Source organism: Amphibalanus amphitrite, unplaced genomic scaffold, assembly GCF_019059575.1.
Source record: "Amphibalanus amphitrite isolate SeventyFive unplaced genomic scaffold, NRLGWU_Aamphi_draft 002534F_arrow, whole genome shotgun sequence".
Classification (NCBI taxonomy): Eukaryota; Metazoa; Arthropoda; class Thecostraca; order Balanomorpha; family Balanidae; genus Amphibalanus; species Amphibalanus amphitrite.
This window is the reverse complement of record NW_024883954.1, coordinates 2,974-26,160: the sequence shown is the minus strand read 5'-3', so window position 1 is coordinate 26,160 and position 23,187 is coordinate 2,974. Positions and strand designations below refer to the sequence as shown.

Genomic DNA, 23,187 nt, shown 5'->3' with positions numbered 1-23,187 from the left:
CCCAGCCGGGCGCGGGTTAAGCAAGGCGATTTTTTGTTATTTACTTTTGATGACAGCATCACCAGTTCTCTGGACACTTCTACAAGGTGTCCAGAATGGGTCCGCCTAAAGGTGTAGTGTCCATACATCTGGACGCAACTAATCGGCGACAAAAATCACACGTCACAAATCACGGAAACCATTTGCTGAGCATGTCTAATTGTCTATACAGGACTGGTGGCTTCACCCATTACACAGTGCATATTGCAAATGGGCCACTCGACAGGTGGCGCAAATATAGGACAATGGCAGCATTTTAGCGTTACTCTTCATGTCTGGCAAACAAAGGCTTGTTTCAATCCATTTTCATGGCAGCAAATCGGAGAAATAAGCGCTTTTGAAGCGCAAAGTGTGTATTTTTAGTATTTGCTTCAATCCAAGAATGTTCAATAATATTCATGGGTACGAGCACACTAATTATGTAGTGTGTTCTCATCCGAGCCCGATACGTTTCAAAATGAATTATATCTTTTTCTATTTGTATTTTAACTATTTCAAAAAGAATTTCATCTTTTTCAAATTGAAGTTACCTTATTTCAAATTGAAGTACAACTTTTTCAAATTAAACTGCATCTTTTTCCAATTGCGCTTCAACTTTTTCAAACTGAAGGAAAAAAGGTGTAGACACTAAACCCGTGACCAAAGACATTTCTATGTTATCTTCGTTGTAGACCTGAACGAACTCCGCGACGTAGAACAAGAAACTCCGGATTTAACATGCCATTGGAGTATATCTAGATGTCAAGAAAGCATTTGATAGTGTCAATCATGAAGTACTCATTAAAAAGCTTAATAAATATGGTATAAGAGGAAAGCCCTTGGATCTAATTGCAAATTACCTGAAAAATAGAACTCAAAGAGTAAAAATAGGAGAGCATTTATCTTCACCAAGAAGCATAACTTGTGGCATACCCCAAGGTTCTGTTTTAGGCCCTTTGTTATTCATTATTTACTTGAATGACCTAAGCACCATATCAAACCAATTGAATATCATAACCTTTGCAGATGACACTAATATCTTCCTCAGTGACAGCATGTATGACAAACTAGAAGGCAAGATGAATAGGGAGCTACAACTTATCAACACTTGGTTTGAATGCAACAAGCTTAAACTGAATCTTGAAAAAACGTGCTATCAAGTGTATACCAAAAGAAAAGAACAAAATCAACTTAATATAAATATTGAAGGCAATAACATCAGGCACGCTCCATGTGTTAAGTTCTTAGGTGTTTATGTAGACTCACAGCTATCTTTTAAAGAGCATATAAAAAAGCTTTCTACTAAGCTAAGTCAAATTGCAGGTATAATCAGTCGGGCTAGATGGTGCCTAAGTGAGCACCACAGCCTATTACTGTACAACGCCCTTGTCTTGCCTCATATAAGCTATTGCTGCTTGGTATGGGGCATAAACTATGAAACAAACTTAAAAGGCATCTTGACAGTGCAAAAACGCATAGCCAGAATAATTATGGGTTTACCATACAGAGAATCCGTGACACGCCGATTGAAAGAAATTGGTATGCTCACTATTCGAGACATAGTATCGTACAAAGCTACTATTTTTGCATATAAATACTTAAATGGTCTTCAACCAGCAATACTAAGAAAATCGTTCAAATTTAAACCCCCAAGTGTGACCAGAAACAAAGACACATTCCAGGTACCCTCCACCAGAAACAATTATCGAAAACACACTGTAAAATTTTACGTCCCAGAAGTATGGAACAAACTGAGCATACTCTGTGACTTATCAAAATATGACAGAATAGGGATAATCAAAACTAAAGTGAAGAACCATCTACTAAGATGAAAAGCACCAACACCGGTATAAAATGAACATGCAATGCTGTTACTCTCATCGAGTACAAGTCCTGACTACCGGCGCACGGTTAACTAGCTATAAGAACACATATCATAGATTTTAAAGAAAACGAAAAAAAGAAAAGAAAACTCATTTTATTCTTCATCAAATCCATACCGTTTTTAACTAAAATACTACGTTAAGAGATTGGTACATTGACTGATACGTTGCCCCCACCCCACCCACCGGGCTAACCCGAGACCGGCCCAGTTTAACTGCGGGGCCGGTCGGCTGGCCGGCCGGGCGGGGGGCCGGCCCATACGATGGGCTGACCTCCCGCTCGGCTGGCCGGCCGCGGGGCGCCGTCCACGCGTGATGAACGCGGTACGCGGGACGGCGCGGGTGGGGGCGGGCCGCCCGCCTGGAACGCCGGGGAGGTGCCCCACAGATCTCCCCGGCTGGGGAGGCAACGTTGAGTTCCCCCCGGGGCCGGGGCGGACCATTCCTCACGCATTGGTGAATGATACCGCCCTAGCCTGGCCAGGCGGGCCGCAGGAGTGTGAGACTGGGAGAGTGTTGGAATGGAAATGTTTGCTCGCATATAATCACCATATCAGGCCCCATCTCTCCCGATGACTCTCTTGCAACAAGCTCGGCTTAGCTGGAGGGCATCGGGAGGGATGGCAAGACAACATGCATGAATTAGACCAGACCTGATTTACCCCACTAATGTCCCCTTCCAAGTGAGTGTGTGCGTGTTCCTCACTAACAATGTACGATTGAACCCTTAGCGGACAGTTGATGCTAGATTTGGCATTAACTACTATGGCTCTCTGTATCTACTAACCAAGTTAAATAATATCATACGTAGTCAACGCCGCTTCTTTTATGTTTTTTCCTCTTCTTAGCAGGGAGTGCCGCGACTTTTCAACTTTGATTTTTATTTTGGTGTTAACGTAAGGGTTCTGTGCGTCGCTGGGACTGAGGGTGGGGGCACTCCTGGTTGCCTGATCATGGGTAATGGACTATTAGTAGAAAAAAAAACTATCTAACGTGTTGATTATCATGTGGTTCCCAACACCTCCTGTTTTGTGTTTTATCGTTAGATACATCGTATGCGTCAAAGCCCGTCCTTTTGCCAGGTGCTGCTGCGTTCATCTCAGGTCAGTCTGAGCTCCAACTACGAGATGGATTTCCGCTACTCGGCGCTGTATACCCGTGTGGGCGTCTACAAGGGTCGTATGGTTGCTGTGAAGGAGATCAGGAGGAAAACCATCGACATCACCCGCAGGATGAAAAAGGAACTGAAAAAGGTACGTCTTCTGCTGTAGCGGTCATGGTGATTTGAGATGATGCTGATCGTCGGTCTTTGATATCTTTTGATTTTGTTTCGTGTAACATGTAGTTTTTAGGCCGTCTATTGAGTGTACACAGATATGAGACATAGATATTTTTACATGCATCGGTACCGGCAAGTTAGGTCAGCTTAGTAACGAAGGGAGGTCCGCTGTTTGGTCGCGCGCTCTGCTGCTTTTCGCAGCATACATAGGTCATTTTTTATGCATGCAAAAGCTAAGTAAACCAAAATATCCTTTCAGAAAGCTTGCATTCACTGCTCGAGTACGCTTTCATGTTCTAGCCTGAATCCGTCTTCTTCAAATAACGTATATGCAAAATTATCTTTGCCGGCACAATATTATGCGAGCACGGTTAATGAACTGTCTTGCTTTTTGTACTCAGCCACAAAAGCTGCTTGAGTTGTAGAATTTGGGATGCAGGGCTCCATAGTCCATTGACTGATATTTTATGTTCTCCACAGATGCGAGATTTGCGCCACGACAATCTGAACCCGTTTATCGGCGCCTGTGTGGATCCGCCTCATCTGTGTACGGTTTCCGACTACTGCAATCGTGGCAGCCTGAGGGTAAGTGATCAGAAGAACGGCCCGGGATAAAGTGTGAATTGTTGGAGGTTTCTCTCATGTTGTGTAAAATGTTTTGTGATTCATAGGCTAAACTATTGTCGTGTAATTGTACCAATCGCTGTTTCCTTGCTATTGATTTGTAGATCTGTGGATGGCTTGCAAATTGGAAGTTTACTTCGTACTTCTACAGCCGACAGCGTAGGTCTTATGAATATAATCAATTTTTTTTTTACACCGTTCCGTGCTTCTATCCTCAGGATACTGAAATCCTTCTCCTCCACGCCGCAACCCTCCTCCGGGCTGGACAGGCAACTTTATCTCATGCGGGCTGCTCCCTTGGAGCGGCACCGCTGCTCCCGAGGGAGCGCACCCCGTAGCCGGGTGCAGTGAGTGCCTTGGGGCTGGGTGGCCTGTCCTCTGGACGGGCTCAGCCCCGGCGACTCACTAGGGTGCCTGCCCAGACCAATGTCTCCCCCTAATTCCTATCATCCTTCCGGCTCTGCAATGGTCTTGTCGACCGAAAGGGCCTAACCCAACAAAACAAACAAACAAATCAATTTTTTTAACTTAGTCTGCGGCTCGTGTATTTCCAAGCTCCTGTATAATACCCAGTGCTGGAAATGGTAATTAAGCGTAGCAATAATGATCGAAGTATACTAAATAACGTACATGTCACTAAACGGCCAATTGCGTGAAATGGTAGAATGTATGACATATGACCATTTACCGACAAAAATATCCAAAAAGCGCAGAAGCCCATTTCCTTGACTTCTGTGTAATATTGACCTGTCAACATACCCTTCACCATGACAACCTCCTTTCAGGATATACTGGAGAACGCCAACGTCAAGTTGGACAACATGTTCATTGCCTCAATGGTCTTCGACATCATACGGGTACGTGCTGCTGCAAATACTCAACTCCTTGCCATACACCTGCCTTGGTCACGCACTCCGGCCTTTTGAGTGTCGTATTGGTCTTTTGAGCAAGACATCCGGATGAAATCATTTATAGGTTATTTCTTGTAAAGCAGTTCATCAATGCACTGATTGCCTTCGGCTGCAGAAGTTTCTACGCAGCAATGCTCTTAGCAGATGTTTTTATTGATGCAAGTACGCATTCAGTGCCTTTCCGGATGCCTTTGAAACGTTGATATTAGACTTCCGGGTTCAGCGTTGCAGCACATAGAAAAGGCACTGAATGCGCTAGCACTATGTTACCAATGGAAACGTGTGACTTCTCGTTCTTTGAATGGCTTCTTGACCGTCCTGTAAGCCTCGCGTGTTTTTTTTATAGTTAAATCGTCCCTGCTGATTGACGATTTTAATTACATCAGTGGGAAGCTTGTATACATAAATGGTAGACACCTGAGTTTTTAGAGGCGCATGTTGAAGGTTGATGGCAGGTCTATTCATTTGCTGTTTTAGCGAAACACTAAGCTTTGCCAACTTTTATAAATGACCGACATTAATAACGTTCAGAGGATTTGTGTCATTCCAACTTGCTTTTGAATTTGGTCTAGGAAAAGTAAAGCAAGTAGCAGCCGGTGCTTATATTTGAGCTCTTATTCTCGTGTGAAGTTGATCGGCGTATAGATACTGAACCCAAGTGCTCAGCCCTTAGTTTGTCTTCTTTTTTTTCGTATAAATCGTCTGGAGGAGCTGAGAAGGTTCCTTTTTCAAAGGTTACTATGTAATATGCATGGTTAGGCTAGTGATAGACGAAGCAGCCGTAGTAGCAAATGTAAAAGCAGTCGGAACTTTGCCTCAGATTCTCTCGGTTGCTGTCTTTCTCTCTCCCCTCGTAGGCACTCGATTCAGTTACAAACTTTGTGGAGAGTTTTCTCGGCGTTCCTAGCATGGCTTACGTGACATATAGCAAAAAGCCACTTATAGAAGCCGTGTGGCGTGCACCATTTGAAAATGAATATATTTTTATTCTACTTGTAGTTTGGAGAATTCCTAAATCAACATCCTTTTCCGAGGGTTAAGCAAGGTTTTTAGATAAAATGAAGGAAACGGCTTTCAAAACAGATTAAATAAATATAACTATACACATTCGCTGTCGAAGTTATGAAGCGTAATAATGTTCATAGGACTTTCTTCGGCTAAGCTGTTTACCTTAGCAAACAGAATGGAGGCACAAACCGCGTACGAAACTCGGTTAACTCTTTTTGAAAGGTAATGACTACCTCATTTAGTGGCAGGGAAATAGTCCGCTCCAGGACATCGCGAGATTTACTCGATTTTAAACATTGAAACCGTACTCATTCGATATGCATAGCTCGTCTAAATATCATAAAAAATATTTTGAATGTTTGAACGAATGATTGACATTGCCTAAAACCAGTATAACGCCTTTTGGGGCGACTAACGGAGCGAGCGAGAGGGTGGGCCTTGCACGTGCGAAATTGCAAGGGGGTACCTCCAACTGACTTGTGCACGGCACCCTACTAACCGGTCTCTAGCGATGTGCCAGATTTGAGCACAATCGGCCCAGCCGTTCTCGAGATCTGGGAGCGGCACCCTGCACGTGCGCACGTGCAAAATGCGTCCCAACTGACTTGTGCACGGCACACTACTAACTGGTGCCTAACCGTGTACCAAATTTGAGCGCCATCGGTCCAGCCGTTCTCGAGATCTGGAAACGACCCCTGCACGTGCGCACGTGCAGCAGCACCCCAACTCTGGCACGAGGATATGCAGTGCCTAGTGGGTGCCTACCTACATGCCAACTTTCAGCGCAATCGGCCAAGTAGTTACCGAGATATTGAAACAATTACAAAACTGACACCTCTTCGTTTTGCGCGTGGCACGTGCATAAGGGGTCACCCACATGCATCGGGAATAGTCCAATACTTGGTAGAAGGAATGAAGCTACCCTATAAAAATTACCGCATGTAAATCGGTCAAGTGGTTGCTGAGATATAAGCCTTGCAAAAGCGTCCGCACGGCCGGCCGGCCGGCCGGCCGGCCGCTCATACTCAGAATTTTCCGTTAATCAAGGAAAGACTACGCTCGCTTCGCTCGCTCCGTAACCACGCTAAGCAGAGCTTGTGCAAGCCCGACCGTTAGGTACTGCCCGAGCGGACAATGTTATTCTCCAGGTACCGGGAGATTTGGATGTCTGGATTTAGTATACCCATCAAAGTCAGACGCGATATGTCCCACTCAACTGACTTCGACTGGTTACGGCTGCTCCCACCAACCACAGACCATCCCTGACAGGAGTCTCATATATCGAATGCTGGAACAACTCGAACCCAGCCTCCTGCCATCGGGATTTCAATGCTCTACTGGCTGAGGTTGTCCACATTATTTCTGACTGATTCCAATGCACCAATCAAATGTTAATTACAAATGAACTCAATCAAAGTTATTTCTAAATACGAAAAACAGATAAGGACCCAGTTCCTAAGAACTATTTTTAGGTACTTGTTTGTTAGCACTTAATGACCAAAGTTGAACCCGAATAACTGGACATAAGACACAGTTTTGCTTTTGGTTTCTATTTGGCTTGCAAGCCTAGCTACATGCATGTTTCTAGGGGTTAATTGATTTATTGTTCTTTGACCAATGTTTCAGCTCACCGTGCTTTTCTTTCCCCTCCAGGGAATGATGTTTCTGCACGACTCGCCGCTGCGTTTCCATGGCAACCTGAAAACAACGAACTGCCTGGTCGACAGCCGCTGGGTAGTCAAGGTTGCTGATTTCGGACTGGCAGAAATAATTAACAGAAGTGACCAGCACCTCGAAACGGAAAAAGACGTGCGGCAAAAGTGCGAAGGTCAGTGCCGCGCGGTCACACAAAACCAGCGCGCTCGTCTCGTAACCTAATTTTCAGAATGGCTCGAACGCCACAGAAAAGAAGCTGTTTCTCACCAGCTCACTATGGGTCCGATGCACGATTTAGCACGCCAAAAATGATTTAGGTGACTTTCTCAAAATTGCTTGAAATGTGACGCAAACAACGTAAAAATGTCCATATTTTGCGAACACAGCAGTAACTTTTGCCAAAAATGTCACATGTGCCCAATATTTCATCGCAAACTGACACATATCATGGAGCGCCATTGCCTTGTCCACGTCCGAGAGAAAAGGGACGCTGGAATTATCCGAGTATAGGCGCTTCTAAAAAATAGTTAAACGGAAATATTTGGTCAAAACTAATAATTTGAAGCTTGGGCAATGTGATGAATGCAAAATAAGTCAACTGTGTCATTGCTTTTTTATTGTTACAGCTAATTTAAATATCCATGTCACACATGTGTGCGCAATGCTTCAAGAGACTTACAAATACAGAGCAATACTAAATGCCCCCCAATGCCCCCCGGTATTTTTGGTATTAACTTGCTCCCCAATACTTGCCTAACCAGAAACAAGGTCATTTAGCTGCGTCCACCTGCGACGAAGCAAGTTATGAAGCTTTTTTCCGATGATGTCACTGCGCTTAGCTGCGGCTGTGACATACCGGCGAACGCTGCGGCAGGGTCACAAAGGCAAAAAGACCAGGGTATTGGTGGATACGACTAATATTTTATAGACATATATGACAGGAACTCATAACTGATGGTTTTGTAAAATAAAAACTGGCAGTTCTTTCGGGTTAGTGGTCCGAATTCCGGACGTTCCAGCACTAGTCTGGCGACCTGGCCCTCAGGCGGTTTGGCCGCGTGCCCGGCGCAGTCTGGCGACCTGGCCCTCAGGCGGTTTGACCGCGTGCCCGGCCCACTGCCCTGGCCGGGGTAGTTTGAGCTTGACGATTGTAGCAAGCGCACGTATATTCTTGTCGTTCCATCACTAGCAAAACAGGCAGATAAGCAATGTGTATTGCTTACAAAGCCATTCTTGACATCGTCTTGACCAGTCCAGATGGTGTAGGGCCGGCTCAAGTAGAGGATTTTTCAGCTAGCATCGCTCGTATTTTGAATGTTCAATTGACGACTCATGACATTCGAGCTCTGGGAAAGCTGCTTAACAAGTTAAAGGAAAAATGGGTGGCCGCTCATCGCAATAAAGATCGCTTTATGTCCAGAAACCAACATTGGACTCAGCTGACATTTTGTCTGTCAGAGCCTGTCTGCAGTCCGTCATCGGCAGATGGCAGAGGCCGCCGTCCGTTACCCTTTCCGGAGATGTCGCACCGCAGTAAGCTGAGGGCGACCGAGGACTTGCGTCGTGAAACCAGCTCAGGGACACTGGTGTTTGCCGCTGCCTCAAACCTGCAGAAAGATGGTCGCCGGTTATCAGGCCGGCTCGTCCAGGCGGTTGCATCTCCGAATCGCGGTCCACTATTAGCAAAGAAACTGGAGAAGCCTGATGCCTCTGTCACTCAATACACGCCCGAGGAGGCTCTAGCGCTCCTTGTGGACACCAGCCTCAGCAAGGAACAGTACCTTCACCTAAGGATGGAGGCTAAGGCGCGAGGGGCCGACATCTATCCCAATTACCATCGAGTCCGCACAGCAAAGGCTACCTGCATGCCGCCTGATGACAGCATTGAAGTCACTCCGACATTCGCTCAGGTCAGGCTCCAATCCCTGCTGGACCACACCACCGAAAGACTGCTAGAGGCACAGAAGGAGGTGACGGAAGGCCTCAAGCACAGTGATGGTCGAGATTTGAAACTCGTCTGTCACTTTAAGTGGGGTGTCGACGGAAGTTCCGGCCACAGCCAGTGGCAGCAATCCGGCGGCTATGAGGATGACCAGGTCGTAGTCACGTCCCTGGTACCCCTACAGCTGGCGACAGAAAATGGGGTGACTGTCTGGCACAACGGGACCCCGAACTCGCCTCGATTTTGTCGCCCCGTTACAGTCAGATTCGCCAAGGAGACGCCGTCGCTGGTGCAGCAAGAGAAGCAGACGATGGATGAGCAGATTGCTGAGCTCAATCCATTGAAAAGCGATGGGGTGACGTGCCAATACATGCTGCAGATGTCAATGATTGATGGGAAGGTGGTGAACGCCATCACCGGCACCACTTCTGCACAGAGATGCAGCATGTGCGGCGCGACGCCAAGGAACGTCAACAAGCTGGACGAGGTGCGCCGCCTGCCGGTCACTAACCTGGAGTATGGACTCAGCAGCCTGCACTGTTGGATCCGCATCTTTGAAGCGGTACTTCACATCAGCTACCGGCTGCCGATCGAACAGTGGCAGGTCCGCACGGACGAGCATCGGAAGCAGCTGAAAGAGAGGAAGACGTACGTCCAGAAGCGCATGCTCACCTCACTCGGTCTCCGCGTGGACGAGCCGAGGCCAGGCGGGAGTGGCAACAGCAATGACGGAAATACTGCGCGGAGAGCGTTCCAGAGCCCCGACAAGTTCGCTGCCGCCACTGGAGTCAACGAGCAACTCATCCATCGTCTTCATGTGGTGCTGCAGGCCGTCAGCAGCTGCCTTCCGCTCTCACCCGAGTCACTGGAAGCCTACTGCAACGAGACTGCAGAGCTCTACGTCGAGCACTACGGCTGGTACCCGATGCCAACCACCCTGCATCGTCTCCTGGTACATGCAGCTGCAGTCGTCCAGCAGTGCCTCCTGCCAATCGGCACGATGAGTGAGGAGGCAGCGGAGGCTCGGCACAAGCAGGCCCATGTCGTCCCCTATCTCTCTGCGTGTCCACTAACACGAATGACGTCACGCATGTGGGCGGAGCTATGGGCGGAGCCTAACGCACGCGGCAGTCCAAGCCGCCATATTTGAATTTATATTTTAATAGAATCTTGCCGATATTTTGGGTGAAGTCAATTTATATGGATAGCTTGGTGACAGTTTAGCTATACGAATAATAATTTATTATGGATGTGCGTATATTCAGCTTGGTATTGCATTAAAGTTCCGCACCGCATAGATTCGAACTCGGGACCTCTGGAATACTGCGCGGGCACGCTAACCACTACACTACCGCGACCGCGCGGCGGCCGGCGCCAGGGAGGCTGCGGAGACATGGGGGGACATTTTACGCTTTTGTGAAAAAAGCAAAAGATTTAGCGAAAAACACGTAATAGATAACTTGCAGAAAATTGTCTGCTCTTTCAGATAAGATACTTAGGTTTGATATATCTTGTGCAGACTTCATTCTACAGTGCTTCGAAAATCGCTCATTTACATGGGGATTGAACGGGGCTTCGAGACTTGACTCCAAATGACGTCACGAGCTGACGTCACGAAAAGGTAGAATCGCCGGACGACCCTACCTGGTATATAGGGCCTTGGGCACAAGCACGTGCGGCTCTATCGCCTGCAGAGGGCACGTCGAGACAGCCGCCTGCACACCATGGCCGACATCTTCGGGCGGCTCATGATCACGAGTGACCCTGTGATCAGTACCAAGAGCGCCTCATCCCGTCGCCAAGCCAGGGCCAGCAGCCGGATGCCGCTGTTGAAAGAGGCGCGCGCTCTGTTGGCTGAGCCGACACTGCCGCAGAACGACAGCCGGACATCCGACGACAGCAGCGACGACGACAGCAGCGGCTGTGACTCGGAGGCGCCCTAGGTGGGACGCGTCAGGTCCATCGTCAAGGAAACTTGACAGCGAGTGTATCATGTGATATGATGTGACGTACGTACACAGACTGTACTTTGTGTTCTTTCATTACATGTAGGAACTGTGATGCCTAAGGATGTGCTACCGTTTGGTAATAAACGACGGCAAATGTTCAATGATCTGTTTTGTGGGAAAATCATTATAACCAGAAGAGAACAATAATGCACCCTGGAGAAAAGGCAATAAGCACCCTGAATACGGTTTACATAAAAACGTCCAGCACTACTCTATAGGTACACACGTCACACATCACATGTCACACGGTACCTATATGTTTAGAAATCGCGCAAAATCCATTTAGAATGTTCTGTCTTTCATCTCTGGTGTAAAAGCAGCCATTAAAGGGCAGTTATTATTTTTGGCGTGCTAATTCCTGCATCGGACCCATAGTGCAGCTGCGTGGCATCGTTCGTTTAACCCGCGCCCTGCTGGGGGGGGGGGGTGTTTGAACACCCCCCTTGTTGTTTTTGGTACACCTTATCATATATCAATTCTACACATGTTGTGAAAATTTCAGACGAAGGTCATTCAAGGTCAGGTCACCAGGTCACTTGAAGTGACCTCACCTCATAAAAAGTTTCAATGTCTGCCATAGCTACACCGAGTGACCGATCGCTTTGAAACTTTCAGCGATTGCTAAGAGCAATAGCTTGTACAAAATTTATATCTCAGAATTTTGATATCGATGACCAGGTCAATTTTGCGACCTCCCCATTCAATGGGAGAAAATTGAAATGCGCCTCTTTTGGACGAAAGACATTATAAACACTCCCAAACACCGAATTACAAGTGGTTTAGACACATTGAACATGAAAATGGTGTCCGTGACCCTTGTTTATGCCCTGAGGTCATCTTAGGTCACGAATAGTATCTAACAGTTTTTCGCAAATAACTTTTGATAGAGGCATGCTAGAGCGATGAAAACGCCTTAGATGTGTTCAGCTCGACGATACGGATCGACTGATATGCAACATGAGCCTTTCCGGTCAGGTCATGACCTTGCCCTGAGGTCAAATTTTCAAGTTGACCTTTCAAGGTCAAGTTATAGTTCATTCGATGCGTCTTGACGAGAGGAACACGATGCCGGTAACAGTAAGCTCGTACAATGCTTGGGTCAAAAGTTATTGCAGAAAAACTATTTCCAAAAAAACGGCTATTTTTGCAGTTTTTGCCCCCTGCAGGCAAAACCGTTGACGTTTGGTCAAATCTGAGAGAATTATTCAGAAAGAACGTTAATATGGCTATCGAATGCGCTTTTCCGCGGCGCTGTAGCTCTATTGGTTCCCGAGTTATGCGTTGGCTTCTTGGAAATTTTCGACATTCGACCTGGAAATCGGCGAAATTTTGCCTTCAATGACCTCTGGTGACCTGACCTTTGAACTGACCAAAAAATTGACCGAAGTGATTTCGTCATTATTTTTGACGCTCTTTCGAACGCCGCCTTCCGCGTATCGCTACGTGGCCCAGGAGCCGAGTTACAAGGGGGGGGGGTGTTCAAACACCCCTCCCCCAGCAGGGCGTGGAAATCCAGGACCCCCAGCCGGGCGCGGGTTAATCACCTATGTAGGACCGTAGGTACAAAAACATTTTTTTGCGAGAACAGCGAACATTTGAAATTTAACCCGCGCCCTGGTGGGGTCTGTTTATAACGCGACCTGGTGGGGGGGGGGGGGGGCTATTTTTTGCCCCCCTCGTATCTCCGAAACTACTGGACGGATCCGCAAAATTCAAACGGCGTTCGATAGCCCTGTCAAATTTGTCGAGGGAAACCAAATTTTTTTGACCTCGGGGTCACCGATGACGTCACAGGTCAGGTCAAAGATAAAATGTTTCACCGTTCACGGGGCTTCTAGGGTAAGCGCTATAACACCGAGTAAAACGCATTTTGTCGAAAATCAGCGATAAGACGTCAGTTGTCTAGTACATATGTTGCTATTAGAGGTCACTGGTCATACCAGGTCAGGTCACAGGTCAGGTCACCAAAGGTCACCAAGGGTCACCATGAACCCAACTTTACTAAGGTTGTGCGATGCATGTTTTATGGCCAGTTTTTCATTTCTAACCCAATGGTGTTGGTTATAAGACCATCAGGTACGGTTTAGGTCACTTTCTGGTGGAGGTCAGGTCAAGGTCAGGTCAAAAAAGGTCAAATTTCAAAGTTGATATTTTTGCATAAAATGGGTATCGATTCGATGCAGCTCGTCACGGGGAGTCTAATGGTGGTCTTTGTTTTGCACTACGAGGTCTAGAATTGCTATAAATTGAGTTTGAAAATTTGACGTCATCAATTTTGAACAGTTTTTTCGCTATAACTTCGCCAAAAAAAGAGGTATCAATCTAAAATTTGGTATGTGTATGGGAGGTGGTAAGGACTATCACATATATTCCGGTTTTTGCGAAATTCAAAAACCTTTTTGGATTTTTTGACTACTATATCCCGAAAATCTATTTTTTGATTTTTGGGGGTCAAAATAAAAAAAAAATCAAAAATCCGAGATAGCAGTTTTGTAGCCCTGTCAATTCTACAGCTTTTATGTCCTAAACATTTTTCTGTATTTGCAAAGCTATAGGCGTGACAGCTCTTCCCGCGAAACCCTTTTTTGGGTCGAAAACGGCAGAACATGACGTCACTCTGACGTCATTTCCGGCCAACCTATCATAGCTTTTGGAAAATTTTTTGGTCACAATGTGTACAATTGATGTCCGGGAGGGTGCTGAAAGTTTGGTGACGATCGGCGCAGCGGTTCTGGAGATATATCGAAAAGTCTGGAGGGGGGGGCAAAAAATAGCCCCCCCCACCAGGGCGCGGGTTAGAGGTTTGGATTCAGAAAGAAATGATCGCGTCAATGGTTGCCAGCTAATACCAACCGTAGATATCAACAGCTCTGAAGAGAGTTGATGAAAAGGTACTCTAACTCCAGGGGCATAACAAGGATCAATCCCGTTTATAAGACGAGCTCTCTTTTTTACCAACCCTCGTTTTGTCGCGTACCGGCGGCAGATTCTATCCCTCTTCCCTGTATCCTGACTTACCCTTCTACTCTGTACCTGTTCCTATGCCCACTCTAATGCCTACTGACCACCTGATATACCCCCGTCTTACCACCCTGCTCTACCTCATGCTCTACCCCCACTCCACTCTTTTTAACCCCCTTATACCCCTTATCTACCCATCTCTACCACTTCTCTACCGCTACTCTACCCCTTCTCTACCCCATGTTCTACCCTAATCTACCCCCTGTTTTACCCCGCCCCACAGACCTGCTGTTCAAGGCACCTGAGCAGCTGCGCTGTAGCGGCGCCGAGGCCGGATCGCAGAAGGCCGACGTGTACAGCTTCGCTATGGTGCTGTATGAAATCCACAGTAGGAGTCCGCCGTTCAGCGGTATGGGTCTCGGCCCCCTGGAGCTGCTGCAGTCGGTCATCAAACGCAGCAGCAACAACAACCCCGTCTTCAGGTGGGAAGGGTGTGGAGTGGGACGTGTGTTGTTATGTCGGCATACGGACAGGAAAAAATGAAAATGAGTCGCAGTATTATCATCAACTCCGCTAAATAGCAGCACATACACCATGATGTAATTTTTTATTAATGCAGTTTGTTTCAGGGAAGCAAGATTTTGTATTACTGTCCTTCAAAATAAAGCTATCTTGCTTATCGACAGCATTGAAATCGGGCACAACTTTAGGTCTTCACTAAACTCCTTTGCTCTAATGCGTGCTTTCAACACCATTGATAGAAGAAAAAATTATTCGAGAAGTAGCTGGAAATGTTATCAACATCATTTCCTGTTTAGATTCATTAGAGCTAGTTGACAACGGTATCATAATGCCTCCATAATCTTCCAGTGCAATACAATATATGAGTCATCACTGAATTTAGTGTGGTTTTTGAGGTGCTCATCTCTGTTCCCATCCACAGGCCGCCTATTCACATGTTGGACACCTGTTTCGACTGCGTAAGGGTGGTACTGGCCGAATGTTGGGCCGAGGACCCCGATAGCAGGCCAGACTTCAAAGCCGTCAGAAACAAACTCCGGCCCATGAGGAAGGGAATGTAAGTAGCGGAGAAACGAGCGTTCCCTCAGCACATGTACTCGTAGGTATTTTACCAGCATAACCAGCTCACAACAAAACACGTTTACACATAAAGATGTAGAGATCCTTGCATTCATACAATTAATAACTTGCGCCGTTTGCGATCGATTTCGGAGTGTTCTATTTTCTGAAATATGCGATAATGAACCCTACAACGGATTGGCCCAGTGTGCTTATCAGCTTTATTGAGCAGTCGAGGTTTGAAGTCCACATGCGATAAATTATATGAACCCTGAACGTGGCTCATAAACTGGTCTAAGTTTATGGGTTTGGGAAGTTATCAGTCGGATAGTCAAACAGACGCAAGCTGTGGGGGAGTACCATAAAATACCATAAAATAGCTCCCATGCCGGCGGCATACTACATAGTTAACACATCCTGGGAGAAGTTTTAATTCGTTTTAAGTCATCATGTAACATTTTTATTAGTTGATAATATACAGGGTGTCCGGAAATTGATTGCACACTGTCCATATTCACGTATCTTGCACGTGCTCCCGCCAAACTGGTTAGAGAGGTTCGCGACCCCGCCCCCGGGCACCCCAGCGTGTCAGGTGATCACGTGACCCAGCAGGCGACCTGACCCCAGCGGCAGTGAGTGGCCACAGGTCGCTTTCCGAGAGGCAGTCTTCGCGCGCGGGCCCCATATCGGGAATGGTGAGGGAGCACACTTTGGCGACGCGCTACCGCGCGGTTGGAATGGTTGAAGCCGGGATGACGGTAGGCGATGTTGCCCGACAAGTGGATGTATCTCGCCGGACCCTTCATTACTGACTGGTTCTCGACCGCAGCGGTGCAGCACTGGAGAATCACGAGGGCCGTGGGAGAAAAACTGTGCTGAGCAGGGTGGCCAAAATCGTGCTCGCTAAGGCCGTGCTGAAAAGACGCCAATCGACGCGGAAGGCTGGCCAAAAAGCTGACTGAGAAGGGTCAAGCGGTGTCGAAGACCACTGTTCACAACTACATGGCCAAGTGCCTGGGTCTCAAAGCGCTCAATCTGCGCCGGCAGCCAAAACTGGCCGAAGCCCAGAAGCGGAAGCGTCTGGTATTTGCCCGGGAGCAGAAGAACTGGACCATTCAGGACTGGCGGCGCGTCTTGTTCAGCAATGAGTCTGTGTTCGAGCTCATGCACCCGCTGAATCGCCAGAACGAGCGCGTCTGGGCGCACAACAGTGCTGAAGTGCCTGCCATCGACACGGTGAAGCAGCCGCTGAAACTCATGGTCTGAGCCATGATGAGTCATTGGGGCCTGTCAGAGCTCCACATCTTCCCCCGCGGTCAGGCCGTGACGGCCCAGTACTACGTGAAGGAGTTCTGAAGAAGTCTGCAGCGTCCGCGATAAGCGGAAGAGGCAGACGGGGGCGCCAACACTGGTCGAGCTGCTCCCGAAGATGTCCGAGGCGATCTTCCAGCAAGACAGTGCTTCAGCTCATCACGACGCCAGCACTCAACGGTGGTGCTGGGACAACCTCCCAGGGTTTTGGGACAAGGGTGTATGGCTGGGCAACAGCTCTGACCCGTCTCCCATCGAGAACTTGCGGCTATCGTGCAGAGCGAGCTCGACATGATGGAGCCGGCTATCACCAAGCAAGCGCTTATCAGGAACCTCCAGCGAGCGTGGCTCAGCATTAGTGCAGAGACACTGTACATATAACCTGATGTGTGGCATGCACGACCGTATGAGGGAGTGTGTGCGATTGGGTGGAGGGTATATCGGTAAATAAACCATGACCCATGCATGTCTTGTTTCCTTGTAAAGTGGACTAGAAGAGTGCGCAATCAATTTCCGGACACCCTGTACTAGGTGCAGCTACCATGCGAGTCGGGTAAGCAAGATCTCGATATATCCTATAGAAACGTGTCTTTCGATGCTAAAAGTTAACATTTCGCGAAAACCGAAGGCGTGGCTCTATGTCTAATGCTGTTTTACTTATGCGCAACTCTATTTGTTTTGATCCCCTATCCTTCTGAAAGTGAACGATAAATATTGTGCCGACAATAGTTAAGATTTAAAGTTAAAAAAGGTTTAATGAATGATGCTGGGTGCTAGCTAAAGCATGACTTAATGAGAATAAAATCGCGCTCAGCGTCTTTCATGCTCGCAGTCGCCGTAAGTACGCCATTTGATCACTCACCGGCGCCAATTTCCAGGAAACCGCACATCTTCGACAACATGCTGACGATGATGGAAAAGTACACCAACAACCTGGAGGTGCTGGTGGACGAGCGCACCAATCTGCTCATCGTCGAGAAAAAGAAAACGGGTGAGTCGTCTCCACGTGGGAGGCATTCATTTATTTGTCTCCGAGATCGTGTGCTCGTGAACATTAGTCAGTAGACTGGAAATAAGGTAGTAATAAAAGTGGAGTCGTTGAAATATTCTTTTTTGGGGCTCACCACGCCCAGTTAGGTGAGTACCGGTAGCTACTGCACGAGTTTGAGATCGACTGTCCAGCTGCGTCGCCCATTTGAGTAGGGCTGGCTATGCGGTGCAGTCTAACTTCAGGCGCTGACTCACCCCGCCATCTAGCGACAGAAGCATAAGTAGATGTCGTTAGGGGGCAGCTCAGCAAATAGCAACGCTGAGGTTTTGCTTAGTTTTCACAATGCACAATGCAATGTCTTGCACACGGAGTTGCCACTCCTTACATTTATTATGGGTCGTGGGAAATGGCCTTTTTTGTCATGTTAATGAGCACTGAAGTAAAACCGATATCTCCTCACTTTTCAATCTACCTCAGCGCCATTTCATTACCTCCCAGAACTAACAGTTCCCCTTTCCTCCACCAGAGGCGCTGCTGCACGAGATGCTGCCGCGCTACGTGGCCGACCAGCTGAAGCGAGGAAAGAGTGTTCAGGCGGAGAGCTTCGACAGCGTCACCATCTACTTCAGCGACATCGTCGGCTTCACGGCCATGTCGGCAGAGAGTACCCCGCTTCAGGTTAGTGGTGTCAGACGTTGCTAGGGAGCCAAGCCATCGGTGAAAGAGTGGTCCTAAATTATAAATCGTCGATTTATAATTTATAATGATACGATTTATAATTGCAGATGCCCTCAGGCTGAAATATAACCCATTTTCAGTGGGTGATCCTAACTTTTTTGGGTATTAAACTTCGTGCTTTGAGCAGTGGGAAGAATAAGTCCCGACCTTCCCTGATCCTCAGGTGATAGGTAGTGGTGAAATTCTGTAATTTCCATAGCTCCAGTGAAACAATAAAGCCAGCCTGACCACACCATTCTCCATTGACTCCGTTCCTTCTCCGCAGGTGGTTGATTTTCTGAACGATCTCTACACGTGTTTCGACTCCATCATCGATAACTATGACGTCTACAAAGTGGAAACCATCGGAGACGCCTACATGGTGGTGAGTCATCTTCGCCATCATCGCCATCGTTCTAACTTCAATCGATATAAACAAAACCATATCCTTATAGGTCGTGGCTGCCCAACGTGCACAACTGATGTACAGCTAAGCACTACACCATTGACTACACCCTTTTCAGTCTTCATAACCTGGCAATCAGATCAGCGGGCAACCGCTCAATGATGTAGTATCATGTCCCCCTGAATACGTCACATTAGCTGCGAGGCAAATGGTCTGCCTGCATGCATCTGCCTCTACGTCATACTCAGTTTATTAAGCAATGCATCTTTACGAGTACGAGCCCTCTAACGTCATATCATGTCGCCTAACCAGGTCACTTCCCTGATAGTCAGGTACCCTCCATGACGTCACACGCGCCCCTCCATGACGTCATATTCTACCCCTAACTCCATCACTCCCCACCCCCACCCCAGGTGAGCGGCCTGCCGGTGCGGAACGGCCTCCAGCACGCCGGCGAGGTCGCCTCCATGTCCCTCCATCTCCTGGAGGCCATCCGGAGCTTCACCATCCGACATCGGCCGCAGGACACGCTGATGTTGAGGATCGGAATCCACACCGGTTAGTTCTGGTTGACGACTGGCAGGAGAGTTATAGATATCCGGGTTGAAGAGGCGTTCCAATCTACTATTGCTTTATGACACTTGTCAGATTCCATACAACGTAGCTTATACGTTTATTGCATTACTGATACATTTGTAAAACAATACACGTTACGTTTCTATTAGTTACGTGATATGTGCTGCTATTGGGGTATGAGCTCAAGTGTGCTGTGCTGACGTACTGCTGAGGTATTTTCTCGCATAGGGTCAGACATTGTCGTAATGCAAACACTGGTGGTGTGCTGTGCTGACTGTGCTGTGTGCTGAGTTCTAATTCTACATACTATGCTGTATACCCACAGGTCCAGTATGTGCCGGAGTAGTGGGTAGGAAGATGCCCCGCTACTGTCTGTATGGAGATACAGTCAACACCGCCTCCAGGATGGAATCCACCGGCAGTCGTAAGTAAAGTCACAACACACCGATACATAGTGCGTTCATTGCACAATGTATCACATCATAGATAATTTCTGTTGAAGACTGAAGTGAACATTTTGGTTATGCCCAATACATGAATGCATATTGACTGAGTAGCTCATTTTGCGTGACTGAGACCTCACTGTGTGCGTGACAGGGCGATTCTTTAAGTGTTTATCTATCTTTTTTTTTTACTGTGTGAGTGTTTTATTTTGTGTGACGTTTCACATTAGATGACTGAGTTATTCGTTTTTTTGTCACCAATTGCCTTGTGTGACTGAGTTGTGTGACTGTACTCTCACCTGTGTCACCAGCTCTGCGGATCCACTGTAGCGCCTCCTGTCGAGGTGTTCTGATGCGACTCGGAGGGTACAATCTGGAGGAGCGGGGACCCACCTACCTGAAAGGTACGTAAGGGCTGACGGACGGTACGGGGTCACGTCCAGCGGATGGCCGATGTTTTTTACTGGTAACAAGCGAAGACACTAGCTCGCTTGCCAATTGAGATCATGCATATCAGTGGATTTGGCGAGGTTCCGGCGTGGTCGATGGCTTATTAGGCTGTTCAGACGTTGAAATTGCTGAAAACGTTATTGTTTATTCTGACATATTATAGTGCATGTATGGCCTAAACTTTTGAATTCATTTTAAAAGGGGGAAAAACGCAAGAAATTACCCAACGTTTCGCATTTATTGCTTAGTCATGGGCCTTCGCGTGTGATTGTTCAAAAGTTCAAAAGTTTAGGCCATACATGCACTATAATATGTCACACCTGTCTATTGATAATCCTCAACATTGTTTATTCTACTCTTGAGACGGTGGTTGGAGAAGCAGAGGCAGATGTAGCCAGATAGATCATACATTGGCGCTAGGGAGAAAACTCAGATAGGACCAGTTTGCCATTCGGCATGGTGTTATCATCTGGTTCATATTTTCAGGCAAGGGAGACGTAGTCACCTACTGGCTGGTCGGTGAGGATGAGAAGAGACAGGCCAGGAGGAGACAAAACATCACCAAAATGAAGCAACAACAGCAGCTACGGTAGGTTCGCCATACGCTATATTCGTGTAACCAAACATTCAGACAGTGCCAGGTTTCTAGGAACTTGTCAGGTCACAGAGATACCAAGACAATGATTGAGGCTATTGAAACCATTGGAATGTTTTGTGTTTTGAAGGGGAGCGCTGTCCTCCTATCTAAGAAATATCTATTCTAAGCTGTATTAGCCAGAACCCCAAGCTTGAGCCGGGATGCTGGGGAACGCAAGGCTAGGCCGGGCAGGACTGCCGGAAATGACCATGCTTACCTGATCGGCGAAGCCGTGGGCGATGTTACCTGACGTGTAGGTTGCGCTTGGAAATAAAATAAACCAGTCTGGAATGGAAGGGTTTTTAGCAGCATTAGAGCACAATTTGTAAAGATTATCTAAGTAGATTTGATCATGATGACTACCCAGGTCCTATTATACATGTTCGTGCAATAAGAGACCGCAAACATTTCGATTTACTATCGTTTAGACATCCGTGTTTTTATGTACCAAGGCTACCATTTGTTGTATTGCCGCGTTTCGTAACGCCATTTTGTGTTCGCAGCGGAGCGCTGCGCTCGCGTTCTCCCGGAATGGAGCGCACATACAGCTTGGAGTCCCCCCGTCGCCTCCGGTTCGCCTCCGACCGCCGCCGGGAGCTGGGACAACTCAAAAAGTCCAACCTGGCCTCCGACTGCCTCTGCGACGCCCAGCGCCGCTCCTGTCCCTGCATCCACGAGCTGGACGACGAATCAGCGTCGCCGGCGGGTGACCTTGACATGGGGCGGAGCGCTGATTGGCTAACAGTGACGGTCACTGACCACGCCACGCGCTCTGATTCGGCGCTGCATAGCGTGCACCCCAGGCCGAGGTTTGAGCTCGATACGGGTGGATCGGATATAACTGAGAGTGAGCCACTGCTGGCGAGCGCCCCGGGCAATAGCGAGACGAGGATCTGAGATGGTGGAGACGCGGGTTCGATCCCCGACAGGGTACAAGTTTTCTCGGGGCCAGAACGCAAGTTGAGGATGTGTTAGATGTCTGGAATATGGAAGGTTTGAAATGTTAGGAACTGAGTATTTGGAATGACTTTCTAGAAGGACAGAAACTACGATAACGTCTTCTGTCTTCGAGAAAAGGAAATACGTGGCTGTATTACCCCACATATCGTCTCATTGTCGAAACCAATGAGAGTTGTGGGATTCGAATTAAATCTCACTTGTGTGTGTTTCTGAGTGAAACGCGAAAAATCAGTATGAGATGTGATGTGTAGTTTGCCCATCAGTCATTTACAACAGGGCAGAAAAACGCAGCCGTTTTATTTACTTAACACTGTAAATACATATGCGTACGATGTTAGACACTGTTTGTAAGCCGTACGCGATGTATGCGGTCATTTAAACCCATTGTCAGGGTTCAACCGATGTTTGTGAGATGTTTGCGGCCTCGATAAGCCGCATGTGATGTTTGCCTGAACGTGTCACTGTCATTGACAATCCTTGTTTGTCTTGAAACGAATATCGAAGTGACGTTGAACCAGCTAAAGTCTCAGAAACCACCCAACCACCGACTGTCCGGATCCGACCGAATTATGAGGCAGGCTATCGCTGTTTTGCTGTCTTTTCTTTCCGACGAGACGGGATTTTCAGCGCGTCCAGATTACTGGAGCTCGCTGAGAATTATGTGAGGAACGTTGTTGAAAATCGGAGTTGTACTGCCCGGACTATTTAAGCCCCGGGCTGGCTACCGGTCACTGGTCAGTGGCCAATGGTCACTGGTCATTGGTCACAGTATATGTACTGTGTTGACGTGAAAATATGTGTTGCGTTGACTGTCGCGATTGTATTGTAGAACATATTTTAACATGTGAAATAAATTGACATTATTTTTGTTGTTGAATAACATCGAGTGAGTCTCTGGGTACTGGATGCATTGTTATTTATTTACGATCAAGTTTCTGCACTATTACAACCCTATTGTGAAAATGACAATTGACTAGCCTAACAATTCTCGATAAGACAAAAATCCAACTCCTCGACGACGAGCGCTTATTTATCTCACCAGCCATAGCCAATACCCAAAATCTGCACAGTGTTTGCCTTTATTGCTTAAAATCGACGTGTACCAACCACAGTTCACTCACTCCTAGCATTCACCACCTATTAGTGCTTAATAACACTTTTTATGCACCTAAAAACGATCAACATGTCACTACTAAAGTACTAACATGCAAAAGCATCAATGCAAGCCGCGTCTCCGTAGTGGTTGCACAAATCGCCGACAAGTTATCGCATTCCAACCGTTCCTCTAGACTCGAACACCACAGTCTCACTTTTATACCTTACGC

At 47.3% G+C, this 23,187-nt stretch overlaps 1 protein-coding gene across 1 annotated transcript in view; it reads left to right on the top strand.

Moving 5' to 3' along the window:
• Nucleotides 1-22,729, top strand: part of LOC122377117 (speract receptor-like) — a gene marked incomplete at its 5' end in the record, with an annotated part of 28,497 nt that extends 5,768 nt beyond the window's left edge. Inside the window, 14 exons of the mRNA XM_043357082.1 lie at nt 2,984-3,154; nt 3,661-3,765; nt 4,590-4,661; nt 7,377-7,551; nt 14,575-14,773; nt 15,235-15,369; nt 17,561-17,673; nt 18,200-18,351; nt 18,677-18,775; nt 19,210-19,354; nt 19,698-19,796; nt 20,127-20,219; nt 20,752-20,854; nt 21,406-22,729. Coding sequence (XP_043213017.1) covers nt 2,984-3,154; nt 3,661-3,765; nt 4,590-4,661; nt 7,377-7,551; nt 14,575-14,773; nt 15,235-15,369; nt 17,561-17,673; nt 18,200-18,351; nt 18,677-18,775; nt 19,210-19,354; nt 19,698-19,796; nt 20,127-20,219; nt 20,752-20,854; nt 21,406-21,799 — 2,055 coding nt within the window. The remainder of the gene's footprint in view (nt 1-2,983; nt 3,155-3,660; nt 3,766-4,589; nt 4,662-7,376; nt 7,552-14,574; nt 14,774-15,234; nt 15,370-17,560; nt 17,674-18,199; nt 18,352-18,676; nt 18,776-19,209; nt 19,355-19,697; nt 19,797-20,126; nt 20,220-20,751; nt 20,855-21,405) is intronic.
• Between the last annotated feature and the right edge of the window lie 458 nt (nt 22,730-23,187).